Source organism: Marmota monax, unplaced genomic scaffold (assembly GCF_021218885.2).
Source record: "Marmota monax isolate L192 unplaced genomic scaffold, Marmota_monax_Labrador192_F-V1.1 WCK01_AAM20220418_F8-fsc00107, whole genome shotgun sequence".
Taxonomy (NCBI): Eukaryota; Metazoa; Chordata; class Mammalia; order Rodentia; family Sciuridae; genus Marmota; species Marmota monax.
The window spans coordinates 3547764-3574527 of record NW_026693761.1 but is presented as its reverse complement, the minus strand read 5'-3'; the positions used below and the strand labels follow the sequence as shown (position 1 = coordinate 3574527).

The window sequence follows — 26764 nt, the reverse complement described above, 5'->3', positions numbered from 1 at the left end:
AACCCATGGTGTCATTGTGTGAGGATGTGTAGCTTGTTTGCAAGCTTCAAGGAAGTCTGTTTTCTTTAGATAAGCTATCTTTGGGGCTGTGGTTCAAGAGGGAACCCCATAAGGTGTTGGGCTTAATGCTCTGCATCTCCTAAACCCGCCTAAAGATAACCACCCCCACTCTATAAGCAGAAAAGCTGAGCCATTTGCCCAGGTGGTGAATGGCAGAGCCAGACTTCAGTATGAACACTAACTATCAGCCATGTTTTTTTCTCAAACTAGCAGTTGGCAAAACTGCTGCTGCAAGCCAAATCCAGCCCCACCTGTGTTTTGTAAATAAGTTTTATTGGAACAGAGCCACACCCATTCATTGACATTTTGCTGGCAATGACTTTCACTCTGACACTTCAGAAGTTTCGACAGACTTCACAGGGCCCCAGCAAAGCCTACAATATTTACTATTTGCCCCTCAACAGAAGAAGTTCGCCAACTCCTGCTCTCTGTCTCTTTGCCCCAAAATAAATTCTGAAAACTCAAATGTTCCTCTTGAATCCAGAGAGCACTTTTATTTTTGCTCTCTTTTCTTGTAATGCACTTGACACCACTCAGAAAAATGTCCTGCATATAGTTCCTGGCCTAAGTTATCCATTCCCTGACAATGGCAAAACTGCAAAGTAAAGCCATCTTGATTTTCCAGAAGGCTCCCTAATTTTATTTTATTTATTTTTATTTTTTTTTACTTTTTGGGAGGGAGAATACCAGGGATTGAACTCAAGGGCACTTAACCACTAAACCACATCCCCAGCCTTTTTTTTTTTTTTTTTTTTTTTTTGAGATAGGACCTTGCTAAATTGCTGATGCTGGCCTTGAACTTGTGATCCTCATGCACCACCTAATTTTAAGGATCTCTCTGGGGAGTTGGGGGCAGGGAAGAATCAATGTCTAGCCTACATCTGGGTCAATAATTATTTTGACAACTGATTCACCAATGTTTATCCTAATTTCCCAGTGCTTTTTCTGAGCAAGGCCATTGCTCCACATTCTACCCTTACAGTATAGCCTCCAAATTATTCCTGGCCTCTGGGAAATTATCCTTTACACACATACACACATAAGGTCTTCTTTCCCCAAGAATTCTCTCTGGGCACCAGATCCCTCCTTTTTTTTTTTTTTTTTTTTCTGTCATTATGAGCCTTTGGTCATTTTGTTTTGTAGAAGAAACATTCCTGGGAAGAAAAATAGTCCAGCATTGAAAACGTCTCCCACATGAGCTGTTTTTAAGCTGGACTGTGTTGGCATCTGTCTTCCACTAGACAATCTTTTCTCTTCATTGTGAAGATAAATCAATTTAATGGGTACCACTGAGGTGGAGATAAATAGTACTTTTTTGCACCCATTAATGGCAGTACCCAGTAGTGTACACCACTGTGGCTTCCCTAGAAGCCCTCTGCCCAACTATAGATCATTCCCTTCCAGCTCAGCCTTGTATGGAGGCCCACAGTGACCTCTAGCATCCTAATATACCATCCCCAAGCCAGAGTTCATTCTTTAGGCTTTGCAGAAGTATATTACCAAATTATGCCAGCAGTCTTATCATTCTATTAAGGACTTATTCGTTGTTTAATTCTACAGATGAGTCTTTGACATTAAATGGTCTTTAAAGACATTAAACATATAACTCACAATTCTAGTCTAGAAGATACTGTGTTCAAATCTATGGGCCACAGTACAAATAGGAAACAGATTTATCTTCCAGGGACTTGGAAATCTCGATGGGGTGAAGGGCACACCAATAACTAATTGAACTACTTTCTGACAAAGCAAATAAAAAGGCTATGACCAAAAAAATCACTCCAGGCCATAAATGTCATAAGAAGGCCCAGAGGAGGAGCTGAATTTGCTGAGATTGGTAGTCTTCACATTTGAGCATCAGAACCATCTGGAGGACTGCTAAAACCCTGTTTACTGGAAACTACACTTGGGGTTTCTGATTCAGCAGGTCTAGATAGGCTCAACATGTTTCAATTTTAGCAAATTCCTAGATGATACAGATGTGATCTAAGAACACCCTGTGGAAGATATATTTATAGGAGAAACCTCTGACTTAAGTTATTTCCTCCTGGGAGGGAAAGAAAATGGATACTTATTGGGCATGTAGTACTCTCCATTGGATGTATGAGGTACTTTGCATACATATATTATTTAAATTTCATAATAATTCTTTGTTATATGATTCTATTCTGTATCACTACGACGACTTTACAGTGAGCAAAATACAGTGAAGAAGGGGAAATGGCCTTTGCTAAAGTGTCAGGCATTATCTAATCACAGTCCCTTGAATTCTACATTATTAGTATTCCTAGCTTCCAGATGGTTACAATGAGTTGTGGAGAGTTTGAGTATCTTGAGGAAGGGCACAACTCCAAGAAATATACAGCCTTATTCAAAGCCAGGGTGGCAGATTCTAGAGGCTGAGATGTCCTAGTGCAACCATAACCCCCATTTGTGGATAGTTGCTGGTGTAGACTCCAAAAAGTATATTTTCTTTAATGTCTGAGGCATAACCGCCTCACCTCCCTGCCTTTGCTATTACACCTCCCTCTGCCTAGAATTTCCTTCCTCTCTTCAGTGAATAACTCCCATTCATCTTCCAAGTCTCAGCACAAATTTTGTCTCAGCCATGAAGACTTCTTCCCTAATATCCCTTCCTTACCCCAACTCGAGCACAAATAATAACTATTTCATAGGTGTCCTAGCAAGCTTGAATGAATTCCATTGCACCTCCCCAAATCCTCTAGTTACTTATCATTAGTTAGAGAAAACAAAAATTCCAAATTTTTCATCTTAGCTGTCAAAGCCACCATGTGGCTCAGCTTGCCTTTCAACTACACCTTGGAGCCTGGCCTCATTTCTCCACTCAAAGGAGAACAGCATATACCCTTCCCCACTCACAGCTGCGTCTCCTCCCTCCAAGCCTTTGATCACATTATTTCTCCCAAGAATGGCCTCTCCCCTGCACCTCAGTGTGTCTACCTGTGGCATCTCCTCAAGCTTCAGCCAAAGTTCCCAAACTATATCCTCATCCTGCTGGAACCTGAGAGGGGGCTCTGTATTTATAGAATGAATGCACAGCCTCTTAATCCACTGTGACATCCTGTATGTGTCTGAGCCACCTACCCAGAGCTCATTTCATACAAGGCTCCCAGTGTCATCCATTGCCCTTCCCCAAGTAGGTGCTTGAAGCCCATTTGTTAAATGAATGGGTGAATGATGCTGGTTGAGGATTGTGGATATTAAGGCAGGATCAGAGAAGTGATTAAACCAGGAACACATAGAGGCTCAGTAGATCTTGGAATAAGATGCAAGAACACGTTTAAATAAACAACAGTGAAACCAGGTGCACAGTTAAACTACTTTGCCAGCAACAATTTTGATTCCATTCTCTAATCCAGTCTTCCAAGCAGCCAAAATGTTTCTCGGTTTGAAGTACAATCATCTTGTGGGAATCCTACATTTTTGTAACATATGACATTATTACAGAGAACAGACAAATACTCGGAAAATTCCAGAAGCATACCACTGGCGAGTTGCAGACATTGCTTGAAGAAGGTGTCAATACCACCAGCAAATGGAGATTCTAAGAGCATTCTTTTCTTTGATGTCTATGGCAGAGCATGTGCTGTAACTAGAAAGTATAACTCTGTTGATTTGCTGACGCCTCTGCAACACCTTCTGCAGGTTTTTTCAAACAAATAGTAAAAGGTCTGCTATTTTCCCGAGGACAAAGTTAACAATGGTGGTTGTGAAAGTCTTGATTTAAATTGTACACATGGAGCATTCACAGATACTTAGCACGATTCATTACGACAGTTGTAGAAGCTACTTTGCAAAGGCACAGAGGAGTGTTTGACTTACATAACTATGTTATCTTCTTAAACAATAACAGAAGGCTAGGGTTGTAGCTCAGTGGTAGAGTGCTTGCCTAGCAGAGGCACTGGGTTCAATTCTCAGCACTACATATAAATAAAGAAATAAAATAAAGGTCCATCAACAACTAAAAAGCTTTAAAAATAAATAAACAATAACATCTTTCACTGAGGTTGCTTTACTTGGCATACAGAATAACAGTGGAACTTCTCAAAGCCAATGCCAAGCAAAACTGGGCAGTAAAGGAGGGAGACCTACCCTTGAGCTCCACCAGACTATTTTGTGCTTTAGACACACCACTAGCTTCCATTCCCCTGGGACCTGATGGTGGTGTGGTCCCTTCTCCCAGTCACCCAACCTATTTTTAGGAAAGATTCTATACTTTGCTAAAATTGAAGTGTGAGTCATTTGGGGGAATTTAAAGGATTTCTCTACTATGCATTCTTGCATCTAACAGGGATCAAAGTCTTAAGCTAGAGTAATGAAGCTCTAAGAGTGGATTTTAAGCATGAGGTAGGAGTCATGTTCCCCATTCCATAATAGATCATCGTTTCCATGCAAAGGCACAACCAGGCACACATAAATGAAAGGTGATTTTTTTAAAGGTGTTTTCTTCACGAGGTACCTTTGTTGTTTCTTATCCAGCTTCCCTGTTTCTCCCTCTGTCTGGGTAACCTCAGCCCCACAAGTTGGTACTCCTCTTAGACTTCATTGCATATATATGTTACTCTGGTTTCAAGTGACAGGAATCCCATTCAAACCATCTTAGGAAAAAGAAAAGATTCATTTAACCAAAGCACCAAAGGCAAGGGTTGAAATTACCTGATGGTTAAAGTTTAACCTACGAACACTCTCTCAGGATCATGATTCTGTCTTTTATTGGCATTGGTCTCCTTATCTTCCACTCTCCCCAATATTAAGGGACATAGTTTTATAGTTCCCAATTTGAGGGAGGAAACTGCCCCATCTTGGATCAGGTCAGAGAAATCTGGGCAAGGACATGGGTTAGTCAGTTCAGGTCATAGGCTCAGTCGTTAGCCCTGTTGCTGGAGTCTAGGCAGATGTGGCATGGAAATTGTCATCTCTGTGACAACCCTTTAAGAAGTGAGGGCATTACTTGGCCCTCTGAAATTGTTTCTTTCTCTACAAGATGAGGAGAAGGTCAACATTAACCTGATATTCAAAAATCCTTTTTCCTTTCATTCTCTTTGTCTCTTTTACATGTCCTCCTTCTCACTAGAAGGTCAAAAAACATTGGGAGGCAATAATGACCTCTTTGCCTCAACTCCGAGGCTCTCTAAATGGAGAAAGGGGTGTCCCTCACATAAGATGGCAAAGTGTTATAGTTGACTAAAATCAACACCATTTATGCAGCATGGTGTAAGATGGTCACTATTTCAAAATTTGTCATGCATCCCAAAGTTAGCATTTTGCTTGAGTAAAAAAAGAAGCAGAGTGGGGAAAATCAACTGGGAATTTTCCTTTATGCCATTCTGCTGAGAGCATGAAATGATGCTTATATAACTGGCTCCAATTTAGATGTAGCCCAGTCCAAAATGGCTAATGTGTGGTGACATTCCAGGGAATTCATCTATTTCCACACTACTGAATAGCCATTCTTCCTTTAAAACCTATATCAAATGTCATCTTCAATGAAATCCCCCTCCTTGTGTCCCTGCCAACAAAATCCATCATTCTCTGTCTTTTCCACACTCCCCTGTGATGATCTTTGGCCATGCCCACATTTCTCATTAGACCCTCAGTTCACAGAAGGCAAGACCATACTTCATTCATGTTTGTTCAGCATCAGGTCTGTGGAGTATCTATCTGGGCGACTTGCTCTCTTAGGATTCAATGATCTGTGATATTGGGCAAGTTGTCCATCTTTTCTCAGTCCTTTTACCTTTAAAATAATGATCACACACCTAGTCCAGTGTATTAGAGGGAAAATTAAATGAGATGGTGAATAGCTAAGTGCTTGGCACAGGACTCATTGGATAATAGGTTTGTATTTGGTTTTGTCTTATTTTTAAGTTTCCAAAAGAAACAGGGTATGACAGTCCCCAGACATCAAGAATGGTGGAATGAGTGGCAATATAGTAAAACGTTTAAAAGCCTAGGATCAAATCCCAACTCAGCCACTATCACCTAACCATGTGATTTTTAACTAATTTTTTAATGCTGCAAAGCAGTTTCTTCATATGTTAAGATGATGTTGATACTCACCTTATAGATTTGAGTGGACAAAGAGTGTGTGTGTATATGTGTGTGTGTGTGTGTGTGTATAAAATATACCATAACATCCAGCACATAGTAGACACCTTATAAAGGATAATACTTGCTTTCATATGTAATGAAAAATGAAAAGATCTATGCAAGATTACAAATCCTGTGGATGAATCTACATTCACAAAGGCAGTGGTTAATTGTCTTCTGGTGAGCTAGACATGTCTTGAGGCAGCAAATTACCTTTTCTTTCTTTCTTGAGGTTTCCAATGGGATCTACCTATTCTAATTTAATAAACCTCTTTGTTTAAACCACATGCTTATAACCAAGTGTATAGTTTTCATGAATACTCAAGCCCTAACATGGGGAAAAAAGACTGGGAAGTGTGGGTATCTGTATGCATTCATTGGAACTGATGCCAACCAGACTTCCACAGTTAATTGTGTCTTAGCAATTTTTCCTGGAAAAAAATAGTTAGCAGGCAGGCTTGCTAGCTGTTGTTTGGCCTTTGATTATTTCTGACTCTTGAGTTTGTATTGTTTACAGTGGAGTTTCAGCAGCAATCACATAATGTATGGAACAAATGGAACACTCCTCCTTTCCCAAGCTTCACTCCCCTCCATTCCAAGTTAATCAGTCCATTTCCTTCCTTGTGGTTTAAAAAAAAAAAAAGTTAAGATGAAGATGCACATAATGGAAGTTTTCTCTTTGGAAAAGCACACTCAAGCCTGGGGCTGAGAGTATATGCAGCAGCAACCAGGGAGGAGGCAGTGAGCTATTAACTCCCGAAGACTTTTTTGAACAGGATATGACAGCTCCCAGGATACTGATGGTCTTTCTCCTTTCATCTGCAGGTAATGCAGGTGGTGAAGGAGCAGGTTATGAGAGCACTTACAACCAAGCCTAGCTCCCTGGACCAGTTCAAGAGCAAACTGCAGAACCTGAGCTACACCGAGATCCTGAAAATCCGCCAGTCTGAGAGGATGAACCAGGAAGATTTCCAGTCCCGCCCGATTTTGTAAGTTACCCACTTCTGACTTCCATCTCCCTGAAGGCTCTAACATACCATTTCTATAGTGAGTGCCAATCACCCAAATGAGCTGTCGTGACCTCACTAGGGAAGGTCAACAGAAGACCTTCCAAATGATTTCCAATTACGTAAAGAGGTCTTGGCAGCTCCCTGAGGAAGGCCTGAGCAGGTGGGCTGAGCTGAGGGGGTAGTAGGGTCAGGTTCTGGCAGAATGGATCTAAACCAGGAGCTGGCCCAGTTACTGGCAGTCCTCCAGGGATTTATAGCTAAAATGTTCTGGACTTTTTCTAACAGTTGGAGCAAATTTATTTGCCTATGAAACTGTATTTTACACAGGTGCCCTTTGAGTGGCAAGATGTCCCAACCTACCCAGAGTGAAACCAACCAATAATTAAAGCAGTGAACCCCAAAGTAGTGCATGTGTGAGTGGTGAGAGGCAGAGATAGAGCCACCCTCCCCTGCCCAGTTGGCAGTGGTTGGCATTGGAACATCTTATATTAATGACCCTGTGGCTATAACCTGCAGGCTCACAGTAAAAGGCAGCAGACCCCCTTTTTACAGGACTTTGCATAAAATGTCATAGATAGCTTGTACAAATTTTCATGTATGTTCGTCTTTAAAATGTTCTGAACCTCCAATAAGAGAACTGTTTTGCTTGCCTCATCTCTTGCCATGTCTTTTTCTAAGAACTCTGTTTTTTTACCCTTACATTTTATTGAAAAGAAAACAGAGAATGGGTAGGGAAGAGGAAAGGTGTTTGACATTAATTCTCATCTGTCCTCAGAAAAATGGCCCAGCTTCTTCTGAATATGTATACGTGTGTGTGTGTGTGTGTGTGTGTGGTGTGTGTGCACGTGTATGCCAACTCATACCACAGGTGTGATTCTGGAGCCCATCTTCAACTCAGCCTCACCTCTCTGTTCCTAATTCTTTCTCTTTCTGCACCTCATTTCTTCCTCTCTTATATTTGGCATGTTTAATGCATGGCAATTTGCAAAGCATCCTTCATGCTATTTCATTTCCTTGCATCCGTAAGAGATGGGCAGGTCTTGTTTCCATTCAAAGTCTCAGATATAGTCTACAAAGGTGACAGCCTTGCTGACAAGTGGAGATCCTGGACTTGAACTCAAGTCTGCTGATCCCTCCATGACTGCTTTGTTCACCCCATCAGAGTCTCTTTGCCATGTGTGAGACTGAAATGAGGCTAAGAAAGTGAACAGGTCTTAAGTGACAACAGCCAAACAGTAATAATACTGGGTATATGTTTGTTTCCAAATCTTAAGCACTATTGAAAACTGTAGAGTAGAACTACTGACTTTAGAGGGCATGGCGTTAGTCAACAGAGAGCAGGAAATGCTTCCAGAGAGCTTTGGCTAGCATCCCTGTAAACCCCGTCACACCCACACTGTGCACCAGCCAGCCTTAGTGGAGGTTAGGCTGCCGGGGTGTTGCCTTGGCCCTCAGCCAGAAGATGGCAACAGCTAGAAACATGAAGGGGAAATCACTTGGAATAAGTGACTGGCTCCTTGCAGATGTGAGTTCTCATCTGCAAAGAGGGACAGTGGTGCCTTGGCCTGTCTAGGTCCCACATTCCTGAAATGCTGCATTTCATAGCATCAGTTTCAGCAGATGTGCTACACAAGGACACTTTATTATGCTTTTGACAACAATTCTTAAAACCTAAAGGGATACTTGAGGAATCCCTTAAGTGAAAGCCAAGTGATTCTAAATTAATATCACTTCAGTTAAAGCCAAGTGATTCTAAATTGATGTTTGACCATGATTTTGTTCCAAGGAAGAATGTCAGCTGTGTGTCCAGGGTGAACACTTGGCTCCTGCTTTGCCTTCATATTTTCAGTTCCCAGGGTTCTACCTGTCACACTGGGAAGTTTCTTTTCTTTTGTTACAAGAAACTCTTACCATTACGTTGGCTCTGTAAGGGGAAGCAATACAAATAGAGGAAATCCTACAGACATAGCTTTTGCATCATTGGTGGGTGTGAGACTGAAAAGCACCACAGCCCCACTGGAGCTTTGATTATATACAGCTGTGGTAAAATCATAAAGAGGTGATAGAAGGTGAAGCACTTCGACGGGAAGTTCAGGGATCATTCTCCCAGTCTCTGGAACCAGCAGGCAGGAGCCAGGGTATGTTTTGTCTATTTCAGTGCTCTACTAGACAGGAAAAGTGAAAACAATCAGGCCAGAAATACACCTATTCTGCCCATCTGCATCCTCCCTAAAGACTGGCTGGGTACGTCACTCAAAGCTCACCCATAGCTAACACAGACCTGATGGTCTGGTCAGGTATACAGTGTTCAGTGTTTAGGGCCAATTACATGTCAGCCACTCTTCCATGGGTTGATGATTCAGGCACAACTCTTGCCCCCATGAAGATTATATTTCATTGTGGAGAAACAGAAAAACGTGGTAAATTAGATGTTATCATGTTAAGAAGGAATTCATTCATTGAGTGATGAAGCAGGATAAGGGGAATAGAGAATCTAGTTTTGAAAAGAGTTTAAGAGTAGATCTGTCTGATTAGGATGGTAATAGATTCAGGGAGCATGCCATGTGGGTATTTGGAAGAAGGGTATTCTTGGCAAAGAACCACTGGAAAGGCCCTGAGAACAGATCAGATCAGAGTGTTCAGTGAATAGCAAGGAAGCCAATGTGGCTGGATCAGAATAAGTAAGGGGGAGAGAAATAGGAGGCAAGACCTCTAAGATACACAGGAGTCTGATTACATAGGGTCTTGTTGGAAGCCATTGGAGGGTTTTGAGTGGAGGACTGACATGAGTGCTATACTGGGAACAGAAAGTAAGGAAGCAAAGTTTGGAAATGGGAAGATCTTAGGAAGCTCATTCAATAATCCAAGCAAGAGGTGATGAGAAGTGATTAGAATCTTTACTATGAACTTGATATATTTTGAAGAGGACAATGTTATTTTCTGATGGATTAGATGTAGTTATAAGAAAGAGAAGAGTCAAGGATGAGCTCAAAGTTTGAATTTAAACAACTAAAGGAGAGCCAGTGGGCAGAGTGGGTGGAGCAGATTTGGACAAGGGGATCAGGAGTTCAGCTCTGCACATGTCAAAGCTGCAAGACATCCAAGCAGGCAGTCAGACAAGTGAGTTTGAAGTTCATCAGAGAGTTCTAGGTTAGAAATATAAATTTGGAAGCTGTCAGTGTAAAGTTGGTATTTGAAGCCATGTGTCGGTTATAGAAAGAACAAAAGATGTTCAAAGACTAAATCCTGAGTCCTTCTAGTATCGAGACAAAAACAGATCAATTTCTCTGAAACTGACACTGTCAGTCAGCCCAAAGTCCATGCAAAGTGGTTCTAGATCAGGGACCCACAAACTATGTCTCTTTGGCCAAATGTGCCCACATTTATTTTTGTAAGTTAACCACATGGCCCACAAAGCCTAAATTTAGAATTTACAGTCTGACCTTTTACAGAAAAAGTTTACCAACCCATGTTTTAGATGAACAGTGGGGAGTAGCTCAGTGGTCAGACTCCGGGTTGAGGAAGGAATTCACCTGTCTAATGATGCTGTCTGTCTTCTTTGTATTGTAGTGGCCTCTTTGGGGCTGGGCATGTAATTGTTTTCCAGAAATGGTGCTAGTTTGAATTCCTCTTCACACATTCTTTTACCTTCCCTCCTCCTTTTTTTTTTTAATTTACAAATCCTTTGGATGGAATTAAAGGAATATCTATCAAAGCAAAGTCACTGAACCCATGACCCTACCCTCACTGACCCCAAGCTAACAATTTCAAAACCCAGTTACAGCCCATGCTATTATTACCTAAGTCAACCAGGAGGTCAGATCTCAGCCACAGAAGCATATTGTGGGAATTAATAAAGTTTCTTAATATGTGTGAATTTTATAGCTCTGAGTCCATTCACAAGAAAAGAAGAAGAAATCAGTTAGAAAGAAACGTTGGCTCATTTTCCCTCATTACCCAATCAGGTTTTGGAGACTTTGGAGTTAAAGACAAAAATTAAAAATACTTGGTAACTCTTTTTTTAAAATTGATTTTATTTTTTTTAATACAAGACAGAGGAATGCATTACAATTCTTACTACACACATAAAGCACGATTTTTCATATCTCTGTTTGTATATAAAGTAGGTTGATACCCAATTCGTGTGTTCATACATGTACTTTGGATAATGATGTCCATCACATTCCACCATCCTTGATAATCCCTTGCCTCTTCCGTTTCCCTCCCTCCCCTCCTGGAAACTCGTATAGCAACATTTTCACTTCTGATAGTGTGTTCCCCGAAGATGGTTCTGAAGCATGCCATGACAAGAATATTTGAGTCTTAACCATCAGTTAAAATTACTCAGAATTCCCTCCCTTAGTCTCTGCACCTTTCTTTCCTTTTTAATAACTCAACTATAGCTCAGTGAAACTACTACTTAAAGACACATCTATAACCTAAGAGTTGCTGAAATTTGAAAACTCATTCTCCTGTGGTTTCATCCACAGGTCCCATCTCATCCTCTCTCCCCAGTCGCCTGGACTTAGAAGTCGGTAGCGGTGATTTATTGCTGTGTGTGACTGTTCAAGCAATCCCTCACCTTCTTCATTCAGTTCAGGGTTCATCAAAGCTTCAATTTACTGAGTCCATTTTACAAAAGCTGAACGCTGATGATAAATAGTTTTATAGTGATTTGAAAGCCCGAGATGAGACCCTAAGAGACCTGTGCAGAGAAGCCTTTACAAATGTTCCACGCTGTATTATTACTAAGGCAGAATTTTCATATTATGCTTTATAAGTATTCACTTTGAACATTATCAAATGATAAGAGGTTTGAAGCCATTTAATCATCTCCCAAATATGTATCAGTGCAGTACTAGAATACCCTGTTAGATGGCTGAATCCTTTTATGTACATCTTTTTTCTTTTTGCTCATGTTTAAATAGAAGAAGTTTGCAAGAGGTAAACCTGAGTTTGTACCCTATCCTACACTTAAACTCCATGACCTGTTTCCCCATTGGTTATATGGGAATGATGATATTAATACCTGTCCTCAAAAGTTGTTTTATTTAGGGTGTGTCAGTTAATTGCACGACATGTTAGACTCAGAGCAGGTGCTTGCAGAGCATCAGCACCTTCCCCACCTGGGCAGGGCATCAGGTGAACAGGTTGTGTGCTATCCAGTGTCAGGGCAAGTGCAAAGTCAAAGCTGAAACTGATGAGTATGTGGGTCTCGACTACAGTGTAATATAGGCATTTGGAGTGTTTGGGCTGAGGAAAGGAGAGATGGTCACCAAAGCAAATTCAGTGATGCCTTGCTTTCCCACCCAGTTTTGTAGATGTGCTACAAATATGTTGCAAGTAAAATATTGATAACAAAATTCAAAATTCAAGTGTAAGCATATGAAATAAATATTTGAAGACAAAAAATTAAAATAGCTGAGAATGTTAGTAAACATGATGATCAAACTTTTTTCTTCCTTATCTGCTTTTATTTTAAAAATTTAAAGTTTTTTATTTTTAATTGGTTCTTTGTAGATACGCATGACAGTAGAGTGTATTTTGACATATGACACATACATGGGTATTCTAATTAGGATCCTATTCTTTCAGTCATACATGATGTAGAGTTTCACTGGTCATGTATTCATATATGAACATAGGAATGCTATGTCTGATTCCAGGAGAGATTCTTATCCCCATTTTACAGATAAGAAAACTAAGACTTAGATGAGCTATACAAAAACCTAATCATGTGCACAACCTAGACTGTAAGTCTAGTCTTCTGGCTTCTGGATCTGTGCTCTAGCCAATACTATCAACATGGCTCTGGGGGCTGGGCTCTAAATCTCCCAGTCCAGCTTCAGCTAGATCATCTTTGGCTTTATTAGACTGGAATACCAGGGTGCTACATAGAATTTCTATAAAGATGTCTTTTAGATCAGTGGAGTTCAGGAAAGGGATCAGGTAGAGGGAGGGGGAAGGAGAAGGGCTAGTACTGGGGTCTGAATTGAAGCTAATTATATTCCATGCATATATAATTATGTCAAAATGAATCCTAATGCTATGTATAACTAATATGAACCAACAAAAAAAATGAAAAAAATCTTTTTTAAAACTAGGAAGACCATGGCAGTCTATCATACTATCTTTGTAGCATAGTGCATCTGAAACTAAATTACATCCCATTAGCCTGAAACAAGATGCAAATAATGTTCAATTTATCCCATAATTATCTCAATCTCTATGGACTAGAATCTAGGACACTATTGTGGTTCCCATTTATGAGATGGAATAGAAAGCAAAAAGTGATCTATGTTTTGCCCAAGCTACATTTGCTGTGGAATAGCAATCACATAGTTTCTCAATAATCCTGTTTGGTCAATCACAAATGTAATCTAGGTGTTTACTTGCTGCAAGGGAAAAAAAAAAGTATGGCCAGGGATTTTACTGTCTGGACTTTTGCATTAGTTATATCTGTGCCTTTGTACAATAAGACATTTCACAGGATACTTTGTTCTGGAAAAACACCACTAAAGCCACTGGTGCTTTTGTGGATAGACTGCAAATGTCAGAGACTCCGTAGAGTTATGGTGACAGATAACCCTGGCCACTGATGCGTAATAAATGATTCTCTAAAGCACAAACTTGGCAGGTCCTAGGATGGGTTCATGAAAGGGTGAGGTTCACACTCCCCTGCCCATCTTTCTATGATCCCTATTGACCCATCCCTGTTTCTCAAGGTGCATGGTGGAATATGTGTTTATCCTCCAACAGGGAACTAAAGGAGAAGATCCAGCCAGAAATCTTAGAGCTGATCAAACAACAACGCCTGAACCGTCTGGTGGAAGGGACCTGCTTTAGGAAACTCAATGCCCGGCGGAGGCAAGGTATTGTTTGGGGACACTCCACACTTGAGCTAGGTCAACAGAGGCCTGCTCCTGGGGTATTACAAGGGCATGATATTGGTCTAGCAGCACTGTTCTCAGGACAGGAATAGCAGTCCAGGGAAGACCTTGTTTCCATGCCCACCTGGGAAGAACCAAGTCCAGAATTATCAAAAGGCTCTTGGAACTGAATAGCCATTCTTTGACATTTAATGATACAAAGTTGTTGGTGTCAATAATAACTAATGTGTACTGTGTGCTTACCATATGCAAAACTTTTCTCAAAACGTTAGTTTTTCAGCCATGTGCCTCATAAAATTTCACCTAACAATGACCCTTATACATAGTGGTGGTCCCATAGGTTTTATCAGCTAGCAACATTGTAGCCATCTTAGTTTGTGTGTAAGCATACTTTATGATGTTCACACAATGATGAAACCACCTAACAACACATTTCTCAGACTATATCCCGTTATCAAGCAAAGCATGACTGTATTAATGCATAATTACCCTATATAGCAGCTATTGTGATGATGGCTTCATTTACAGATAAGAAAACTTACTATTAAGGGGTGAAGTAATTTACTCAAAGTCACAGAAGAGCAGGGTTCATCTTCCAAAGCTCCATGGTCCTTCCTTACCATGACTCTGTGTGCTACTGGCACATCACCCACCACTGCATTGGATCTGCGAGCTTTCAGCATGGATGACTCTTATTCTCAAATATCCAACACAGATTCTCTCCCAGGTCAGAGGTATTTTATTTGGGGATATGAGTAACAATGAATTGGGTGAGGTAGAATCTATTTTCACAATTTTTTCAAGACAGATTTATAAATTGTCTTTACAATCTCTGACCTGAAAATGTCCAGTCAAAATGGTGCCAGTAGACAAGATCCAATAGTTGGGAAGCATTTCCAGCTGTTTATTCACCTTGAACAGTTTCTTGCTCTCTTGATCTGCTGCTGATTGTTTAGTCAAAATGTCCCTATCATATTGCCCTAGAAACAAACCAACAGAAAATGAAACTGAAAAGTAAGGTTTGGGGAGAGGTAAAGAGATGGAGGAAGAGTCAGGAGTAAGTGAAGGCATTAACAGCTGTACTAAGGAGACCATTAGTTACAGCCCAGGAGAAACTCTGGCAGATATTTTAGAAACCTGATGGATGCCCTGTTCAGACACAAAGCTCACCACTAATGACCATCAACATTTTGTGTCTGTGTTAAACCCACCCCCTGGCCATTCTCTATAACTTCTCAATACTGAGTATTAAGAAACTTCGAAATATTTCAATGCTGCCATTAAAAATCACTTGGAGGAACTTTCAAAGGCAGAGCTTCTTGGAGGAAGGAAATTGTAAGATTCACAGTGAGCTTTACACTGGGCCTCAGGAGAGGAAAAGGGGAAAAATAATAAAAGACTGAGTTATAGCTGGGACTCTAATGTGAAAAGCAGTGGAAGAGGACGCACCTCTCCCATTCATCCACCGAAGGATGAGTTCATGGCCTCCTTACTCACTGCAGTTTTTCATTGGGCATCATGTCAGAATAACTGGTGTTCCAAGAACACAGAGTGGCACGGTGGCCAAAGAACATAGGAACGAGGTGATTCAGCTTGCCTACACCCCTGTCCAGCCATGTGATCTCAGGCAGCTTCCCCCTCAGATAACAATACCCATCTCCTAAGGTTATTGCAAGGAAGAAAGGCACTCCTGAATGTAGCTTTTCAAAAACAACACAAAAGACAGCCACTATTATTCTGGAAGATTATGTAGGGTTAAAGAAGTGAGCTGGGAATAATAGATTTGGTTGTAAGCCTCTTGGCTCTTAACCACCTCGGCATCTTCAAACAGAATGTCACCTCTCAGGGCCACAAATTCCCATCTATAAATTGGAGGACAGCACTAGAGGCTCAGAGAACTCAAGTAAGTCACGTGGTCCATTATATGCCCTGATCTCATTGCCTTCGGAAAAAAGCGATATTTAGGATTACAGGGCCCCCATCAAGGTGACTTAGAAAGTTTTTATTTATTTGACATTAGGCAAAGAGCACAGGAGTCTAGGGATGCGAGATAGCAAATAAAACAATACCACCAATTGCCTCCTCTGACGCCCAGGTAAAATCCTAATATTTAAAACTGAATTTAACCTTCCATTCTGCTTTGCTGTGAGACTTACCAGAATAATACTATTTCTAGATGAAATAACTACAGATTCTTTTTTCTTTAAATAAAAGTGTTCATCCCTTGTCTTGAGATTTTTTCAACTTTCTCGAAATGAGCTACCTTATGAAAAACAACAACAAAAAATTAGCATCTAGATGATGAATTTATTAGCTGAGCTCCCTAGGGAGCATGACCATCTGTGTTTAATACAAGATCATCCTTCCATGTGCAGAAAGGAAGGCATTTTGATGCTTGGTAAGTGGATTTGAAAATGGATGACTGCTTCTGTGCTTAAAAATAGGGATTCAAAATAGACTGTGCTGAAATTGGTTTCCTATCACCCATCAAAACATTCTGTTTAGATTTACACAGATTAATGAGAATGTGACATAAAATCAACTTTAATCCCTTTAAGAGAGATTTGCTTCCACAGGGGATCTCGCACCTCTCTACCAGGTTACAGAACAGGTGTACATGGCCACACTCCCTTTAAGCTTGTCCCACAGTGAGGAGGACACAGATGAGTGGATTTAAGTAATTAAATTTATGGAGGAAAGTAGGAAGGCACTTCCAGTCCCACAGAGCTAGAGGGGAGGATCAAAGTGTCTTTCCCTATGCCACATTTGTTTGGAAGGCACCCTGGTTGATTCTTGCCCATTATTCTCCTCATCTCATTCACAGTTCTGCTACATGGATAGTCTTATTCAAACAAGACAAATCTGGGTTTCTGGAAATACTAGGCGCATTAGAACTGGGAGGCAGTAACCCATATGAAGCTAGGTTCAAGAGCTGGATGGCCTTGCTCTAGCTTCTCATCTCTGTGATTCTGTTTCCTCTCCTCTCAAGCAGGGATGCTGCTGGTTAACATCAAATAGTTTCAGGAGTTAAATAAAACTATACATGTTTCCAACTTAGTATGGTAATTCGCCATCAATCAAACATTCATTAATGATGTATATTCTTGCTTTTAACTTGTAGTAATTCAGAATATAGACTTTTAAAATTCAGGAGGTAGAGTGGCTTTGGATGTCACATACCTACTTCTCCCTGCTCTGTCCTCACCATGGAATCTAAGACTTTACCTTCTGTGTTCCCTGGACTCCCATAGAGGAGAGCAAAAAAAAAAAAAAAAGAAAAAAGAAAGAAAGAAAGAAAGAAATACCAGGAGTTGTCTGTGTTAAGGCCACTATTTGCTTCCTGAGAATCTGTAGTCTCAAGATATGCCTTCTGCTTTCTATATTTCGGAAATTAAGGTCTTCCAGAATCACTTGCATTGAAATGATGTTAATAAGACTCCAGGGCTAAAGAGTCATCAAGAAATGATAACATGAAAGTTTACTTCTTATCCAGGACGCTGTCCATTTCAGTGAGCAGCATGACTTCTCTGTGTGCTAACATGACAAAATGACCTTGGAATTCAACACTGGACAAAATTTGCCCTATTCCACCCTTACAGAACAGGCGTGCCTCCCCACTTGTGCCCACAGCCTTACCTGAGTCCTGTGGCCTAGTCAGAAAACCTGGAAGGAAACAGGATGTTCATGCACAGCACCATATAAACCCTTGGGGCATCAGGCTATTTCTTCCTCTATATTTGATGGAAATTTCCTTTAAATATTTTATTAAACATAACTGTAACTCATTTTAACAAAGAGGCAGATATAAATAAATGCATATTTTTCAAGTAAAAGCTAGTTCATTTTCAGGAAAGGGGCACTTTTCAATAAATCAGAATAATGAATGATCTCTGTTCCCTAAATGTGGAGGGCCCTGTAGTGTGGATGAGAGAGGCCACCATTGAATGGAAAAGCAAAAAGACTTGATGATTTCCTCTCCTGCTTGAGAGGAGAGGAAACAGAATCACAGAGATGAGAAGCTAGAGCAAGGCCATCCAGCTCTTGAGTGAGGAGGCAGGGACTTGAACCTAGCTTCATATGGGTTACTGCCTCCCAGTTCTAATGCGCCTAGTATTTCCAGAAACCCAGATTTGTCTTGTTTGAATAAGACTATCCATGTAGCAGAACTATGTAGCCAACCCAATGGAAGATGCTTGATGGATACTTTACGAGTTTTACTCATGTAGTTAGACTTATATGTACTTTACATGTGTTTTATTCATGCATTTATGACCATTACATAACAAATGAAGAGCAGGACATTTTTATAATTTGGCCAAGGCTCCCAGGTAATAAGTGTCGGGGCCATTGTGATTTCAAGGCATCTCAAGTCCTCTTTGCAAGTATTTAGGGCCTCTGGATTCACCAGCTGTGAGAAGAGACAGATGTCTCTAGGGAGACAGAATTCTGAATTCCCTGGTTTTGAACATTCAGTGAAGTGAGAAAGATTTGAAAGGTATGCTGACCTTCTTCTCTATCTTTAGCTATTTTTTTTTCCTTTTCTTGGACCAATAGAGAAGTTGTGCATCTCATCACCTAGAAGGTGACATTCTCCTTTGAGGGCATTGCTGGGTCCTTCTTGTTTTGTGACTTGGAATGTTTCCATCTCAGGCAGAAAGCAGTCCTTCTCCTGAACACAGTGAAACTTGGCATATTTTAGGTCAGCCTAGGATAAATATGAAATCCTAGTGGAAGTGCTCTAAGAATGTAGTTTGTATAAACTCTCTGCTTCCTGAACGCAGGATTCTGAGACCTTGTGGGTCAGTAGCCAGCTCCCAACTGTGGGCTCTGTGCCCAAAATGAGGGTGTCCCCTGATTCCCTAGCAGAATTGATTAGGACTTGATTCTTGCTGTGCTTTCTGCCTCACAGAAAGGCCAGCATGTCACACTCTCCAATGGACACTATTATGTAGCTTGCCAAGTCTCGCCTGAAGATTTGATGACCAGCTACCTGTAGCTAAGTTAATTAAAGTGAAAGAAATTTTAAAATTTGTTTCCTTACTATGGAATAAAGCAGATATAGAAAATTTCCATCACTGCAGAAAGTTCTGTTGGACAACACTGCAAGGAATCTAGTTGTCGGTGGTAATTAGCTCCATGATAATCTATGTGACTTTGGGGGTAGCTTTAACAGCCCTTCTTACCAGGTTTATGAGCTATGAAACCAACTTTTCCTTTTAATCCTTTAAACACAAACTCTCTCTCTCTCTCTCTCTCTCTCTCTCTCTCTCTCTCTCTCTCTCTCTCACACACACACACACACACACACACACACACACACACACACACCACAGGGGTGGGGGAAGGAAAAGATTGAAGTACAAAATTGTCTCCATATTTTTGAGTTTAGGAATGGAGAGATGGCTATTAACATACTCTCATTCGTAATTGACTAGAAGACCTCCATATTAATGCTTATTTTATCCTTAAATGCTAGTAAACAATCTTTGATAATGTTCTCATCATTTCCTGCTGATTGCTTTTAGTGACGAAATCCACTCTTTTCTTTGCCCAGAGGGATTGAGGAACTAGTAACATCCTGCTGGGTTTTGAAAGGAAAATGCACATTTTTCTTAGCGTAAAAGAATCTGCAAATCAAGCTGCTGCTGGTAGCTGACACCAAAATTGTCTCCACCACCATGTCTGTGTGCTGTGCTGGTAGTAGCTGGCAGTTGGACTCTCCTGCAGCCCCACCTTTGAGATAGAAATGCATGGCGATGATGATTCTAAACCTTCCAAAACTGGACTCCAGCCTTCAACCTGAGGACCGTGCTGGCTGAGCACCCCTGTTTGGATTACTGGTCAAGGCAAGCTTGTCAGCCTTACAGCCCACTTCTTCCAATGTTCTGTCATCCATCCAAGACTTCCTATTTGATGAAGAAGAGCTGAATACATCACTTATGTTGGTGATGCACAGATCTCTTTACTCTATCATTTTGGTAAATGACAGAGAAAGAGAAACTTGTATGAGAGCAGGATTAGCCAGAGGTAGGAAGAAAACCAGCGAAGAGTGGCATAGTATAAATCAAGAGACTTTAATATCCTGAAAGGACATTCTGTCAGGGACATACCAGATAGTTATGGCAGAGTTCCAGGTGGATTTTAGTGTTTCTTTTAAATAAGCCTCTATGGTAGATTTGCAAGGAAGATGGTTGTTTGCCTGCTAGAACCCTGATAAAGAGTCACTGTTCCCTAATAGTTTATGAACACAAAAAGATATTGCTTGGGAGGTCCTCCCTTTCCTATTTTCCCTATAGTACATCCCAAATTCCTGATTTGTCTTTGTCCCTACTTCCCAGACCTGGGAAACAAGCATTTCTGTCATCTTTCTCTTAGCCAACATGAAAAACAGAGGGGACTCCTTTTCCTTGAGCTTTTCTATTTTCTCTCTCATGCCTGCCATTTGTTCTAATGATTTCTTGCTACACCCAGTAGAATGCTGTCTGCATTGCAGCGACACTATAATTATTTAGTGGATGAATAAATTTCTCCTGAAAATATAAGCAGCAAAGTGTTTCAAAGTCTCACAAGTGAATATATCTTACAGATGAGTGTGTTGTACAATTTACTCATATCTGTTTGCATTAAATTGTATGTATCAGTTAAATTTCTTTACTCCTCCCCTCAAAATATTCTGATATAAATGATCTTTTATTGTTGTGCCTTATTGACTCCTTGTCTTCTAGTACCACCCCTCACCCCTTGAGTTATCCCAGTTTGTAGAGAGGATTCCTAAAAGAACAGGCTAAGACCTTATTCAATATAAGATTGCCTTCTCCAAGGGTCAAGTCTCACTTATTTCCTTCCCAGTTTTCTGTCACTCACTTAGCCCAAAATCCTACCTCAGAGGTAGCTGAGGAGGAAAAGCCTTATACAGCCAATTGTGGTCATCATGGGGCATGGGGACCAGATGAAAGGTCCTTGTGGGAAGACAGCCACCCAAACCTGTCATGCCAGGTTCCCAACAGCACATTGGATGCTCAGAAAAGAGAGCATCCTCCTTTGGAATTCACAATTCCTATTGTGAATTTCAAATCAAATTCTCAAATGTGTGCTCCTCATGGAAAACCAGTAATTGCACATTTGCCTAATTAAAATGGCTGAGATACTCAGGGAATAACTTCTCTCCCTTTGAAGTGCTCTCCCAGAAAAACAACCCTGAGTTTGTGTATATATAATGTTGAAAACTGAGCAATTGAAGATGTTTTCCTAGCCATTAAATGACCTTCTCCACCATCTCAAACTTTTCCACCAGAGTTCAGATTCCTGTAAATATGGGTTGCCATATTCTGACTACACTCAGGAATTCTCAAGCCTCATTTGCACACTAAAAGGAAGATAGGAATCACAGAGGCACTCAGATTTTGTGGCTCAAGTTGGGGTATTTTCCTTGTTCGTTGTGACTTTTACTTCCATTCTTAAAATGTGTTTGACTATTAGAGGAAATACTGTTAAAACATGATTTTGCAGTGAAAGCAATTTTAGATAGAAAACCACTTTTCTTAAAATGTAGTGGAGAGCTTTTTTGTCAGAATGGTTTCAAAACAATTTGGGATTGCAAGCACAGTAATGAGGTGACTTGACCGAAACCATAGCATTATCCAGCTGCATAAAGCTACAAAGGGCTTGTAGATAACGGATGCTGTGTGCCCTGAGGTGCTATAACCCAGTGCCCTTGGGTCTTCATTGATAAATTTAGCCAACACCTACTATACAGTGTTTATATGCCAGGCACTGCATCCAAGGATTGGAACATTGCAATTATGAGAGGACAGTGGCTGTCAGCAGAGAGACCCTGACTTCTACACACTGTCAGGGCCAATTAGGATCCAGGAGCCCTCTTTTCCCTTCTGTAATTGTTCACAGTACACCCACTAGGGCAAGTTGCTTACCTAGGGAGGAGGCAGATACAGGGGGATACTAAGGGGGTTGACATGTGAGAACCGGTAATGCCAGTCTAATCTGTGTTCATACAAAGAACATGCCGGAGCAGCTCAAAGGTCGAGAGGCCCTTCTGCTGAAATGATCAAGGGAAACCTTCCTGGAGGAGGTGGCGGGAGCAGAGCCTGTCTAGCTTCAGGAACATTGAAGTTCAAGTTCCTTATCAAGGGCTCTTATTTCCCCCTCCTTGCCTCACAGGTTTATTCAGTATTTCTTATTACCTTTGGGGGTTGAGGGGGTAAAATCAAGGAAATTATTTGTAAGAATAATCCTAAGGCCTGGGTCATGCCCATTCAGAAAACTAAACTTAAGATATTAGGAAGGAGATGATTGTGTCTTTATTCTTTTGCTAAATTCCTGAATCATTCAAGTGAGCCTCTCATGATTCCTAGGGCCTGTGTGTATCACTAGTCCCCAGCAATTCATTCACTGGTCATTGTGTGCATTAGCCCCTGAAGGGTGGGGGTTTGTTATGTCAATCAAGATGTGGCCTCCTATATGGTGGTAGTATTGACTAGGAACTGAACCCATTGTCTCTCAGTGACAATGCTTTGCAAGTGAGCTACACCCCAAGCCCCCCCCCCTTTTTTAATTTTTGAGACCGGGTCTTATTAAATTTCCCAGGCTGGCCTTGAACTTGTGATCCTCATTCCTCAGCCCCCAGGTAGCTGGCATGACAAGTCCTGGGATTACAGATCATGTCTCTGCACTTAGCTCTCTCCCCACTTTTATCAGACCTAAGGAATGATCTCCTGGGTAGTTACAGATACTGGTTAAATATACTCTGGAAACCACCAGGATTTGGTAACTTTGCAATAGTTATCAAATAGGACCAAGCAGGACAGGTGATACCTAAATATCAAAATCAGAAGGAGGCTTACTGCCTGGGGACTAGAATTCATACTTTCTCAAGATTTAAAATCAAAGGAATTATAACTTTTCACCTGTTCCTCCAGGTTAGAGTATTAGGAAATAATCATGCTAATATTTTTGAATACCAGAATCACTTATCCTATTAACTTGTGGTTTTTCTCCACAGACAAGTTTTGGTATTGTCGGCTTTCTCCAAATCACAAGGTCCTACATTATGGAGACTTGGAAGAAAGCCCTCAGGGAGAAGTGCCCCATGATTCCTTGCAGGACAAATGTAAGTGGCTCTCTCACGTAGAACACCTGAGTTTTGGTTGGTTGTTTGTTTCTTAGTCACAATATGTTGTACAACAAAACTGTCTAAATAAGCCCTTTGAATTTGGTTCATCTTGTGCATCCACACAGAGAGTATAAATGGGATGCTCAGACATTGTTCCTGAAAGATATAAATTTGGAGCTCAGATATCTGCTTTTCACATAATTTATCCAGATGGATATTTCAGGGATCCAAAATAACATAAGCCTAATTTTGTCAACTGTCTTTTTTTAATGACCCAGAAGACTTTCACATAACTTACATGCTTGATCTCTACCATATTTATTCATGATGGTTTAATGTATCCCATAATGATAATGTAGAGCCAATGGCAGATTCAAGTATGGTTGAGTTGCTTCAGAGAAGTAATTCAAATACTTTGAAAACTTATGATGAATGAAATTCTATTATTTGCTAAATATTCCACAAGATATATATTACTTATGTTTATTTGCGCTTTTTTGTATGTTGTCTGTTTTAATATGCATGCTTTTGAAGAGGGAGTTATGGGAAGGATTCTTTTAGCCCTACACCAAACCAAGTGCAAGTTCAGTGTTAAATGCAGATTAAACAAAGCATTACAGAAACAATAAAATACACAAGGGTGATGATTTAATTTGGAAGAGAAATGAGAAAAAGGGAGCACAGCCTTGGAGGATATCTTAGGTAGAGAAAGCAAAGAGGGAGCAGTTAGGACATTTTACATAACCTCTAGAAGTTATACCAACCCTGTGGTGTTCAGATAAGCATGTCCCGGAGTCTTGAATCCCACCCCAACCCTATTTCACTCCTTCCTCTTGTTACCCCAGGGCCCATGGAAGTCAAATTTGGAATACTTTCCTTACAGCTCATGGCCATCAAAGACGAAAATAAACCATAAGTGAGAAAACTCCTGACACTTTCAGACTCTGGGTTGACATCTCAGGCAGATAACCTGGAACATTCTGTCTTCCTACAACTTAAAAATGGGACAATCTGGTCTTTGTAGTGTCATACAGTTCAAAAGTTGTCCTTCCATAGGACAACTCCCTTCCTAGCCCACATCATTGCCACCCTAAAGCTGGGAGAAAGAAATCTGAAATCTGCTGCAAAGTCTGGGTCTGTGCCTTTGCATACCTACCCAGGGGGTCCTGGGCTTTTGCCTGTAGATGAGGACACTATGATCATAGTTCAAATATCCAGGATGGTGGTTCTCTAAGTGTGGGAACTTCTTAGCAATACAAATTATTAGACCTACACCCCCAGACCTGATGAATCAGAAACTCTGGGGTAGCATCTGGCAAACTCTGTTTAAACAGACCTTCTAGGTGACTCTGATGTCCACACAGGTTTGAGAACTGCTGAGCTAGATATTTCCTGATACTCCACATAGTGAGTCCCTGAATCTGGCTTTCACCAATAAGTAACAATTTTTAAGTGAATGGCTAGTGTATTGCCTACTTTAAATTTTGTAAAAATGAATGTTAAAAATTAAAATCTGGGGTTGTGGCTCAGCAGTAGAATGCTTGCCTGGAATGTGTGAATCCCTGGGTACGATCCTCACCACCACCAAAAATAAATCAATAAAATAAAGGTACTGTGTTCAACAACAACTGAAAAAAAAATCTAACTGAAGTTTCATATCACAATTTTTGTCACAAAAGAAAGGATACTTGATCACACACACACACACAAAAAAAGGATCTAATCTTAGAATAATGGACTGTCCCTTCTGCTGGATAAATTAGCTTTATGAAAACATACCAGTGCACTCATTTCCCCCCACTTATATTAACTGATGAAAACTCACTGGTGAAAACTTGTGAACTAGGGACCATTCAGGGCTAGTAATTTGGAATCATTGCTCATCACTGTGGTTCAATGAAGAGTCCGAGGTTCTTAGAGGTCAGAGTAACCAGCAGCTCTCTGGGAGGACTCCCCAGCCCTATTCTTCACCTGCTCAAAACACAGAAAAAGTGATCTGGACGGGAAAATCATTTTATTTCACTCTTTCCCCTGTGGCCCAGTGAATTGACTCTCCCACTCACAGGACATGTTATATATCCTAATTACAGGGATAAAATCCACTTCTCAATCCTAGAATACTCATGTGATTTGGAGGTTTGCCAGCTGCTAGGTACAGCACACCCGTTCCAGCTGACCAGTTGCTTAGGACATGGGCAACCTGGCTCCTACAGAAGGTTCTTGCATGTGAACAACACACAAGCTGACACCCCCTCCTGGGTTCATACTCAAGCTGATGCCTCCTCCACTTTACTTAAGGCCTCGCCTCCAAGAACCCAGATGGAAATGGCTATCTGGCAGCCAGGAGTGCCAATGGCATGGACAGCCACTTTTCCAGGGTGGTTGCAGAGGAGCAAAGCCTGAGCTGCAAATCTCCTCACAGCTTTTGGTGGCCATGGAATGATGCTGGTTCTGGGAGGTTTCAGCAGTCCCTCCTGGCAGTGTCTCCAAAACGCTTGTTCCTTGTCCCTCTCTTTCCTCTGCTGCCTTGGAAATCCAGTAATATGAAATTTCAAAGCCCACTCCTTAGCCTGGCACAGTGGTGCACACCTATAATCCCAGAGGCTGGGGAGACTGAGGCTGGAGGATCATGCATTCAAAACCAACCTCAGCAACACCGAGGTGCTAAGCAACTCAGTGAGACCCTGTCTCTAAAGAAAATGCAAAGTAGGGCTGGGGAGGTGGCTCACTGGCCAAGTCTCCCTGAGTTCAATCCCTGGTACCACACTCCTCACGCACACAAAAAAAGTCCTCTCCACAAACACTTCATCCATTGCAAGATAGGTTGATAATGAGAAGTTGTGAATGAGTGTGCATATGGGGAGTGTGTGTGGAGTGGGGGGTGAGATTGTATCTGTGTCCACCTGTTTCCCTGGCCTGGAAAACTGAAGTTTACTGCTTCAAGCATGCATATTTTATTTAAGAAAATAAAATATAACTAAAAAAATATAGCAAAAGTTACAAATCACAGTTTTCTTCACAAAACAAAGGACCCTTAGTTACAAAATAGTAGGTAAGAAGGACCTACTCTTAGAATAAAGACAGTTCCTTCTGATGAATAAATTAGCTTTATGAAAACACACACCAGTGTCCTGGCTTGCATTTTGTTCCAATTCTGCATTCTGCCTGGAGCAAAATAGCTCCTCTCTTGGAGCCCTTAAAAGTCAGAAAAACTTATTCCACCAGGAAAATGAGACATTCCTTTAATTAATGTTAAGTGCCTCTGCTCTTGCCATGTACAATTGCCCTCTCTTAAGACTGAGGAAAAAATTGTCTTCCGCTCTTTGAGTTAATCAGGGCTGAATATTGAGATATTGATGAATCCAATAGTGTAATTGAATCCTCTTAATTCAACTAGCACTAGGAAAGATTGAGGGCCTGTCCTTGGCTGTCTTCTTCCCCAAAAGTTTAGGAAATCTCTCTTTTCATATGCTTTTTGTTTGCCAGGAAATGTGGTCCTTGCAATCCATATTTCCTTACATCCTTCTCATCCTACTTCCCTCCCCTCCCCGGGGTGGGGAGGG

At 40.9% G+C, this 26764-nt stretch overlaps 1 protein-coding gene across 4 annotated transcripts in view; it reads left to right on the top strand.

The window, feature by feature from the left end:
• Elmo1 (engulfment and cell motility 1) overlaps positions 1-26764 on the top strand; it is a 553589-nt gene that overhangs the window by 505166 nt on the left and 21659 nt on the right. For all 4 annotated transcript variants that reach the window (XM_046460598.2, XM_046460597.2, XM_046460599.2 and 1 more), the window contains 3 exons: positions 6997-7160; positions 13941-14053; positions 23091-23198. In XM_046460598.2, coding sequence (XP_046316554.1) covers positions 6997-7160; positions 13941-14053; positions 23091-23198 — 385 coding nt within the window. The remainder of the gene's footprint in view (positions 1-6996; positions 7161-13940; positions 14054-23090; positions 23199-26764) is intronic.